The sequence below is a fragment of the Vollenhovia emeryi genome, unplaced genomic scaffold (genome assembly GCF_000949405.1).
Source record: "Vollenhovia emeryi isolate VEMERY1.0 unplaced genomic scaffold, V.emery_V1.0 DF939271.1, whole genome shotgun sequence".
In the NCBI taxonomy this organism is placed as follows: Eukaryota; Metazoa; Arthropoda; class Insecta; order Hymenoptera; family Formicidae; genus Vollenhovia; species Vollenhovia emeryi.
The window spans coordinates 150,224-160,988 of record NW_011967095.1 but is presented as its reverse complement, the minus strand read 5'-3'; the positions used below and the strand labels follow the sequence as shown (position 1 = coordinate 160,988).

At 41.9% G+C, this 10,765-nt stretch overlaps 1 protein-coding gene across 6 annotated transcripts in view; it reads left to right on the top strand.

Moving 5' to 3' along the window:
- The window catches only part of LOC105559437 (aryl hydrocarbon receptor nuclear translocator homolog), a 50,299-nt gene that overhangs the window by 28,799 nt on the left and 10,735 nt on the right, over nt 1-10,765 (top strand). For all 6 annotated transcript variants that reach the window (XM_012007712.1, XM_012007711.1, XM_012007708.1 and 3 more), the window contains exon 4: nt 8,985-9,145. In XM_012007712.1, the coding sequence (XP_011863102.1) occupies nt 8,985-9,145 (161 nt within the window). The remainder of the gene's footprint in view (nt 1-8,984; nt 9,146-10,765) is intronic.

Genomic DNA, 10,765 nt, shown 5'->3' with positions numbered 1-10,765 from the left:
TCTCTCTCTCTCTCTCTCTCTCTCTCTCTCTCTCTCTCTCTCTCTCTCTCTACCTTTCAGGCCTCTTCTCGTTTCCCTCTTTTTCCCGTCTCCCACTTTACGTTTCCCCGTCCTCGCATTTTCTCGGCATTAATGCAGGTGCCCGGCACTTTTGGTGCCACGATAATCACGAGATAATTTTGTCGCATACCGGCGGTCGCCCGGAGTGGAAGCTTCTCCCTTCTTTTGCTTTTTTCCTCCTCTTCCCACAAGTGGGGTGATCCATTTCCTCATTAAATTTTGGAAACGTGATTCTTCGTCGCTAGTCTACTCAAGTACCACGCATCGACTCGGCCGAATTTCTCCCCCCCGTAAAAGTTATTAATTAAAAAAGGCACACTGCGTGAGCCGATTTTGAACATTTTTGCTGTAGGGAAAGTAATGTCGTCGAGGAAAGAACGGGATGTAAATTTCAAATAGAAAGTTTCAAGGGATAAATTACCACTAAATACTCGCTAAATTTTCGAATGGCATTAGTATGTCGTTTGGAAATATAAGGACGGGAGGTAAACGAGAAATATGGGAGAGGCTATCGGAAAAAGGTTGTGACAACATGGTGCTGCAATAAATCCAGACACAGTCATCGTTTATAACGAGTGTGTGTCCGGCGAACATTGCGCTTTTGCGATTATTCGTTCGCGGCAGTAAATACGTTACACGGAAATTTATGACTCGACACGCTGCCGTCTCACGCGCGCGATTATAACGTCTTCGTCCAGTTTGGGAATGATTTAAATTCATACATTCGATACATGGTGGACACAGACGTAGTGCGTCGTTAACACTTATCGGCTTGCGGCTGGCGCGTGAAATAAGAAAATAAGAGCGAAAATTGCTATTACACGGAAAGAAAATGTCGTTGCCGTAGCTACACCCTCAGAAAGGATTTCTGTTACTCGGACAAACAATATTCTTGACGCACTTATATTTCTCACAACTTCATTTCCCTATCTAAAAAAGGCATTGCGAGTTCATTGTTGTCGCTTTTCCGCGATACCGATTGGCTCTCTCGAAACTCGATCGAGTGTCGATCTTGCTGCGAGTCGTTCTCTTCGACTCGCGGTTTTGACAGTTTGTATTTAAGAGGGTTATTTTGACAATTTATGTTTCGATCTCGTTGCGAGTCGTTCACTTCGACTTGCGGTTTCGACAGTTTGTATTTAAGAGGGTTATTTAAGTTATTTTGACAGTTTATGTAATATAATGTGGAAGAACAATGGCGCGCGCGAAGCGCGCGCTTGTGTTGTTCTAGTAGTATAAAAATAAGACAATATCAAAATAAATTCAATAATTCTTATTTTCCTCTATGAAATTAAAAAAGATTGACTCACAAGATTGAGACAAGAGTAACTTTATATATTCTTGCGTTTAGAATAAATTTTCCCTCCATCTTACAACACACGAAGTTGGCACCACGATATTCGGCAAAAGACGATGCTATCATTTTATTCTAGACTTTAGAATGTTTCATATAAGATTAAAATATTCCTTTATCTATAATAAATATAATTGGCGCTATATCAATGCTATTTTGTGGGTGCAAGAACTGCATATGGCAACTAAATTTCAGTAAAATATGAACAGCTAATATTTAGTTGTGACAGCTAGTAATTGGTACTGTGCCTATTGTATTAGGCGCGACAGCAAGCCATTTTTGCTGTGGTTTAAAGATCGATAGTTAATGCGGCAAAATATTTTTGGCAAATCGTGATTAGCTACGGTAAAATTTTTTTTAGTGTATAACGCGACTCTTTTATCGCGATTAGCCAACACGTGTCGGTACGCAGATTTTTTAACCTTAATTAACTTTCCGACGCATGGTTTTACTTTCATTCTGTCTAGAAGAACCTTCGGTATGAAATAAAAAGGATAATACGAGGGAAAGAGGGAAGCCGAGGTGTCTTCTAAAAGGGTAATCAGACGTGGCGAACGATCATAAACCGAGCCTTCGCGAATTACAACAGTTTACGGGGGGGGATGTTGGAATCCCGTGGAAATCAGAATCGCCGTAAGGAGGCTCTGAACGAACGAGAGATTATCTTGCGCTGCAGTGAAAAGCACGTGCCTTAAACGCCGCATAAGGAAGAGCGGCGGTGTGTGCCTCGCCATACTTCTAACAGAGAGCACATGATGCAGATGGTCGCGCAGATTGCTCTCATAGGCCAATTAATTAAAAGGCCTCTTCTATGGCGTAATAAGCCGCGGAACGATTGAACTTGCAGGGAAATTACCGCCGGAACGCTAACGAGGGTTGCTGGATCGATCGATGCGCGACAACTATCTTAAAGTTTATTTAACGTTCATTTGGACGTGTAGAGGAGGAAACGAAATCGTCGAATATCAGTTTTTAACGCGCACTGCAAAATTACGAGAGACTCGCCGGAGCTTGATAAGATCTCGAATTATACTGAGAAAAATTTCCTACAAATAAACCAATCAAATAGTGTTTCCGATGGTTAATTTTTCTGATTAAATTATGGATACATCCGGTGAAATTTATCGGATGAAATGCAGTTACCGGTAAAATTTGATTGAAAAACCGATTATATTTTTCGTCGGATATACAATTTAATTGGATACATCCGTTTGTTATTATATAATTGGATTATCTGATTATATTTAATTGGACATTTTTCTCAGTGTAGAAATCGAAGTAACCATAGAAGGGGCTCAGAGCCTAGAGGGTCGTGGTGTCAAAAAAATTATTTAATTAGAGTAGAAAGTGAATAAACGTTTGGTCCTAACTGGACCATCTTTAGTGTAAAAAAAAAGATATAAATTAGCGCATGATAGATAACAGAACACAACTAATACAAGAAATTACGCAGTCAGTGAGATAAAATATGAAAAAATGGAACGGTCGAAGAATGTCGAGTTGTTTAATTAAAATAGAAGGTGAATAAACGTTTCGGTCCTAACTGGACCATCTTCAGTGTAAAAAAGAAAGATATAAATTAGCGCCTGATAGATAACAGAATGTAATTAATACGAGAAATTACGCAGTCAGTGAGACAAAATGTGAAAAAAAATAGAACGGTCGAAGAATGTCGAATTAGAGTTCCGAATGTAAATTGAAAAGAACAGCAAACAAGAAATGCAAATGCGAGGTGAGAAAGTTGCGTTGCCATTAAAGTTTGTTCTCAATCACAGGTAACGCGGTTGCGATCAGATGCATAGTGTAACGCTGCCGGGGTATCCGCCTCTTTATCCGTTTCAGTAACGAAGACAATGCAAACACACGGATAACTTATAACCGTTTGCTACACATGTTATTCCTACATTCCTCCATCGGTGCAAGGGCGTAGCGAACGTACGCGTTGTTTAGTCGCCGAGCCTTATTTCCATGCATATCGGTGCGGCCGCGTGTGCGGGAAGCAAATTATAACGATAAATTGTACGATTGAGTAACGGCGTTACAACTCTGTTTCGCAACTCCATAAATTTATGCATACGAGCGTTCGGGAATGTCAAATATGCGGCGAGGGGAGTGTCATTAGGCGACGTTGTAAACCGACGTTTATAAATTACACGTACGAATCGCATTGTAAAGCGTTATACAATCATGTTACGTTGGTTCGGCCCCGGTATCCGGCTAATGCCGAAGATAAAGCATGCCGGAAACGTCGTCCGAGAGGTATGGAGAGCAAACTGCCTATCGTGGCATCGCGAGCGTCCCTAAATGCGAGGCAATTCGATGATAACTCGCTTTCTTCGCGATTGTCTTCTCCTTGTACACCGAGGGAATTTTTCCCCTTCGCGGGGCTTCGTACGCCGCGGCGCTGTGTGTGCAGCGTGTGCGTTTCTGAACCAACATTATAGTTTACCACGGCACAGAGAGCCGTGTACAGGGTGTACCGATGCCGTTCCGACGATCGTGACCGACTCTCTAACAACTGGAGCGAACGTAATTCCGCCGGTTGATGCGCGATCGATCGTTGCGCGCGAATTTTCGAGTCTCTAGACTTTAAAGAGGGTGCGGGGAAAAATCTAAACGTCTCTCGCAATCTCATTTCTCATGGCTGATCAGCAGCGCAGATGGCAAACGAATTGCCTGTCCGCGATATTAGATTCCATTCTATCTTGCAGTTTTAAGTTCCACACGTCGCGTTTTACGCTTAAAACGGAGTCACGGCGGATAAAGGGATCTATTACCTCAACCTTCAACTAGTATCCTCTTTTTCAAGTAACGTGACCGGTGTCACGGGGTCAGCGTTGACCCCCGGCCTGGGGATCAGGCACTTTTACCGTGTCGTCCGCCGCAGCATCCGACGACCTCTGTGTATCAAATAGCGTGGTAACTGCAGTGCCTCGGTTCATTGTGAATCGTTGCAACCATTGTTGCCGACTAAAAATCTCGTTTTTTCCTATCTCGACGCATTTTGTGTACTTGAAAAAATATCTGTCCATCGGCAAAAAATATTTTAGTACATTATTAAGACGTGCTCTTTACTTTTACAATATTCTAGCCGACGCGACATAAACTGGATAGCTCCTTTTGCAGTTACGCGAAAGAGATATTACAAAATCACGCTTTTTATACATATATGTAGCCTAACGTTTAATTATTGCAGCTACATAAAAATATACATAAAAAAAGAGGCAGGCGTCAGTTTGTAAAAACTTGACTTTCTTTCATCAAGTATAATGTATCTGCAATATTTTTTTATATCCGAAAGACGGATGCTCTTTGTTGAAAAGAACTTGCGATCGAAAGTAGTTACTGCAGTCGGCAGGAAGTTTGCGTGGATCGATCATTCGGGAAATAAAAGTAAAATGTAACGAAACGGCGTAAAAGTGCTAACGTATCGCGACTTCGGGATCGGAAGGGAGGCTGGCGTGAGGTAGTACTGGGACACCCGGTATGCCCTGGTACACGGAGCTTGGACCCACGGAGCGAGCGGGCAACTTCGGAGCGTCTGACCTCTGACCCAGGAGTTCTCTCCCCGTCCTCCTCTTCACGGATCGCGTTCCTCCATCCCTCCCACCCCCGTCCCTCTCCCCTCTTCGCCGTGCCACGCGGTGCATACTCCGCTTTATACTTGCGCTTTAAGCGCCGTGGCCTCTTTTAAATAGCGGGCCTCTGGCCGGGGCCATCCACGACGTCGTCGAGCGTTACGGATTCCCTTGGTCCTCGGGGACGAGATAATAATAACGATAACGATCGCCCGCGCGCGCAGCTCGGCGAAAAAAATTGCACCGAATCGTATAATGAGAGGGACGTGAAAGGCGATCGGCATTGACTCGAATCACGTAGATTTCGTTCCTTTGTCGACCTGTCATCTTTCTCTTTCTTCAGGTCTTGATTCGTTACAATAAATCATTCTTTTACGAAACCCACCGCTCGAGGAATAAACAATTCCAGATCTCTATTATTATTCTGATGACAAGATAATTGAGTCTGATTGTATTGACCGCTTCAAATTATTCGAAAGGCATGGGGGGGGGGGGATATGGATTTGAAAACCGTAATCTACTAGCCTGTGTGTGAAACGAGCTTACATATGTCGAAAGTAAATTGACAAATCCACATTTTTCAGTTTCCCAAAACCTTTCTTAATTGTCGAGTAGTGTTGTTTTCTCATTATCATTTTTTCCTAAGACAAAGTCTGAGAAGTTCCTAAATAATGACGGAGGAAATCTTATAAGTCGCCAGAAGTGATTTAAAGAAACTTCAGAGGATTGCTTGACCATGTCTGGCAAATTTTTATGTTCAAAATCACGACTGACAAATTCATCACTCGAGAAGGACCACAAACGATGGCCGAAACGTCGTGATGGTGAACATAAAAATTTACCAGACATGGTCAAGCAATCCTGTGAAGTTTTCTAAATAATATTCGAACCTGAAATATCTTAACAATTACCGAATAATTAGAAACGAATACAATGGGTATATTTTAATCCTCCTTGTATTAAAGTATTATATTAAAGTATTCTAGATATGTTTGTACACAGAAGAATTAAGTTTTCCGAAAGATGCAATATCTATGGACCTCCACAGGCTCGAACCGCCAACAGGCATGCAAATTTGCTAATGATTCGGTCACGTGAAAGGCACGTTCTCAGATATTGTACTTTTTTATAAAATTTTCTTCTGTGTGACAGTGAGATCGAATCCGCTGATTACAAATCAATCGCTTTCATACATGTATCGATTATTTAAATACATTCATCCTTCGATTTACGCGGTATTTTTTATACCGGTTTCAGTTAGTTCGGTCAGAAAATAATCTGTTGAGAGAAGCACCCTGGTAGTGAACTGAAGTAGAAGCACCAAGTCTTTCTAACGATGAGGACGGCAACTCTGAATCAACCGAAAAGGAAAGGTTGATTGCGTGGGAGCGCAGTACTGACAGCGACAACGAATAAAATTTAAATTTGTTTTTCTGAACTTTCACTATTACTGTTTTTGTGCAAATATGTGAAATCAATATTTTTACAACATACGCGGGCTTTTCTCTTACGTTTTTTTTTACACTGGTAAACTTCACTTGTGCAATTTTCAAACGTGTGAAATTGAACGAATACTCCGCGTAAATCAAGGAACGAGTGTAGACAATTTGTGTGAAAATTCACATACCTACAGTAATGGAGTGAAACTTTTCGATAGTCGAAAACTCGGACTATGATTTCGAACGTATCTACATCTCCGGATTTTAATATGAATATACACATAAGACGACTGGATATTCAAAATCGAGGGGGGGGTATCCAAAGAATAGATCCTAAGGCCCGGTCTACAATGAGTCGTTAGTCGTTAGTCAGAAGTCGCAACTATATGTTGATCCTTTTCCTTTCTGGGTGGAAGAAAAAGGACCGACATATAGTTCCGACTTCTGACTAACAACTAACAACTCATTGTAGACCGGGCCTAAGTAAAAATCATTAGATCGGGAAATAAATTCTCAGACGTGAATACAGTGGAATACAGCGACACGTTTCGCGCAGACTGCGCCCGCACGGACGCGGCCCAGTCCCATTGAACGGATCAATTTTATTTTTCAATATTTCATATCGCGGCCATCCAGTCGCGGGGAGTAGACGCCGCGAAAAAAAAGTTAGCGCAAACCAATCAGCATATCGATATCAAATTTTAATCTCGCACCCTGTGTATCCGGGTGGGATATCGACGTTACGGTCTGATCGCGAAACTACCCATTTCACGGACTGAACAAATTTTTTATCATCTCGTGAACCGATCTCCTTCCTTATCCATTTCAGGGCAGAGATCCGTTCAGGAAATAGGCAGCGATCAAACTGCCCGGTTCAATAGAGAACATGTCAGTTGATACGATAACTTCTACCAGGAAGTGCTTTCTATAGTTATACGTACGATGATTGGATAACAAGCAAAAGTAATTATAAGTAATTTATTCCGAAGGGTATAATGAGAGAGAGAGAAAATAAATGAAAAAAATGTTGCTTCGTGCCTACACTGAAAAAAATTTTTTAACTAAGTAAATAGATTTACTTGAAATTATTTGTTTTTACTGAAGCAAATATTTATTCTATTATAATAAAATAAAAATATCAAATTTCAAGTAAATCTGTGTATTATATTAAGTAAATTAATTTAAATCGTTACATTTTCTACATTCAATTAAAGATTTCACGAGATATAGACTACTATTTATTAATAAATAATCACTATTTCTTAAATGAAATAATTGTTTTTGTTGAATAAGAAATCCAATTGTCTTCGCTGTGAAAATGACATCGTAGAATTAAAATAAAATTTTTTTAATAAAAAAAATTACCTACTCTTTGACATTTAATAAATACTTAAATTAAAGAAATGCATACAGTTTGCTTATTATTTTTTACATTTAAGTTAAGAAGCTATTAGGGGCCACCCAATGAATATTTTTCTTTAGTAAAGTAATATTTTTTTGGATTAAGATATTTCTTTTCATCAGTTCAGTCCGGCCAAGTGATAAGATTTACTTGTATCTCTTAATTTGCCCCGAAGCACCGTAGAACAGGCAGAAAATGATGGATCGTAAGCTAGACCCGGGAGGTTCGGTTCACGAAGTTGACTTCGCGAAATGATTGGTTTCGCGAACGGGACGTAGCGCCGATAGCGAATTAACCGCCCGCTCGATTTGCGCATCGGGGGGGATCGAGCCGAGAATCCGGCTTACGTGTTGCGTGCAGATCCGCGCACCGGGGTCTGCCCTCGCGAAGTTTCTTGGAAAATTGTCGCGAATTAAATGCCATTAAATTTACGATTTGCGCGCCGGCGATTACGCAGCTCGGCGTCGAAGTAAAGGGAGACGTGCCTGGCCGTTACCCGCGGCGGTTACCCTCTGGTAGCGTAATAACAGGGGAGGCCTCAAATTGTGGTCTCGCCCCGATATCCTCCCCCGTCTAGGTGGACTACTCGAGAGAATTTATCGGCCGAATCGATCACGGCGCCAACGACGTCCGTAACCGAGTTAATTTTAGGTAGCTTATGTGAAGTTTTAATTAGAAGCGCGATAGTAATTTGATGCAAAAACTTGGGACGCTCGCTAATGAATACAGACACGGTCGTGATTCATTTCTTTAGGTTTAATAAACAGCGCGTTAATACGTTATTAAAGGCTGTAAATGAAAACCACTGATAATAATTCGTTTATTATTGACGATTGTTCGAGCTGAAACATTTAGGGGTACAGCGATACGTTTCGCAGGGTTAAGCCCGACTGACGTGCTTCTAAAGCGAGCTGTATACAAGCGCAAGAAGAAGAAATTCGACGCAAATTGAATACCGTGTCGCGAACGTTATTTCACGCTATTTCCTGCGAGTCGCAGTCCCTCGCGTAGGACGCGCAAGAAACCCCTGTCTCTACGGCTGTTCCGCGTTTCAACTCGGTTGTTCGCGCCGTTTTTAGCCGTAGTAGGAGAAACCGCACGCTGGTTCCTTGAACTATGCAATTACCTCGGTTTTGTCTTGCAACTTACAGCAGGGAGAATCATTGCGAGATCGAGCGGCGGCGGCGGAACAAGATGACCGCCTACATCACCGAGCTCTCCGACATGGTGCCGACCTGTTCAGCCCTGGCCCGCAAGCCCGACAAGCTCACGATCCTAAGGATGGCGGTGGCGCACATGAAAGCTCTCAGAGGTGAGTAACTTTGATCCCGCGGAATCTTATTTACAATAATGAACCCTTTGGTTTACCTCGGTTGGCGAATTGAAAGGACTTCAAACTCAATTTTCCGAAGACTGATCTACTTTAATTAATTATATACAAGGAAACAAGGCCAAATCACGAACCTCAGTAATTATCAACTGGAAGAAAACGTTAACGAGCGACTTTTATTATTTGATATATTTTAATTGACACAGATACGCTTGTTTAATTAATTAAATTACTGATCTACACTCACGATTGCATAAGTTTTCTTCTCGGTGGATGATGTTACGTGGATTTTACTTGAATGGAATTTTTTATTCGAAAACTCGGAGCTGCTAACGATGAGTCGTTTAATATCGAAAATTGAAAAAGTTGGGAAAATCGTTGCCTTCGAATGATCGCCGAGAAATACGCTAAAAATACGACGGCAATATGTTGGAGAACCGCCCGCCATTATTCGAGGTGGAAAGTTCTCCGCGGAGATTTTTCGCCGAGAGAGGTGAGAAAACTTCGAGTGTCGATAACTTACGAGCCACTCATAAGAGTCATAAGCTACTTGAATTTAACTTAAGTAAGTCTCGAGTTCTGGAGCTCGCACGCGCCGCAAAGTCGGCAAATACCAGCGGAGAATTTTTCTTCCCATGTTCCCTTTCTTTTACTAGATAACGCATTTTTTTTAAATCGAACTTTTGCTCATATCGCATTCGATTTGCTTCCGATAATGCGTTGTTGGGGGTCATTTTGCGTTATTTTGCATTTTGAAAACGTGTTCAAACGAAGTCGGGGATTCCAAAGTGTAATAAAATGACGTTAAAAACGTTCCTGGGGCATTTTGCGATATTTTGCATATAAAGAAAACATCAAAATGTCATACCTTTACGTATATTACTCATTCTTACTTAGTTGTGCTTCTCTTTTTATATTTTATACGCTGTAACTTTGTTCCAACAAGTTTATTTATGAACGCGGGAGGACAGAATTTTTTTTTCTCTCTCTCCCCCCCCCCTGCTCTCCTTCCTCTTTTTCGTTCTCCTGGCCGTCATCGATAAGGAACGGTACGGTTTTCGACGCGGGACGTGACGATTAAGTTGCAGCGATGTTTGAGTTATCCGGCACGAGCGATGCAATAACTTGGGCGCAACGCGAGATCTCGGTGCCTTAACGCGAAGCCGATTAAATTACGGCCGCAGTTGACCTGCCGTACGTTACGTTACGTACCTACGACTATCGATTACGCGGTGAAACACTCGCCCGAGAGTCCCTCCCGGCTCGGCGCGCGAGAACGCGGCTGGATCTCCGTCTCGGCGAAGAGGCGAAAATTTACGAGCGCTTTTAGGATACTTACATTGCCGACAGTATAAGTATCCGCAACTTCCTTGTTAGGCCGAAGACGGAAAGGCCGAAGATGTTCCGCCAGGATCTGCGTCGTGCCTTTAAATAGCTGCGCATATCGAGCGCATATATCTTCAATTAAATACGAGGGGTGAACCGCTGAGGACATTGTGGTGTACAGATTTGCAGCATTACTGGCCATTTTTGGGGCATTAGGCCTTGCCGGAGCATTATAAAGATAAAATCAGATTAAATAAACAATAAAATTCATAAGCC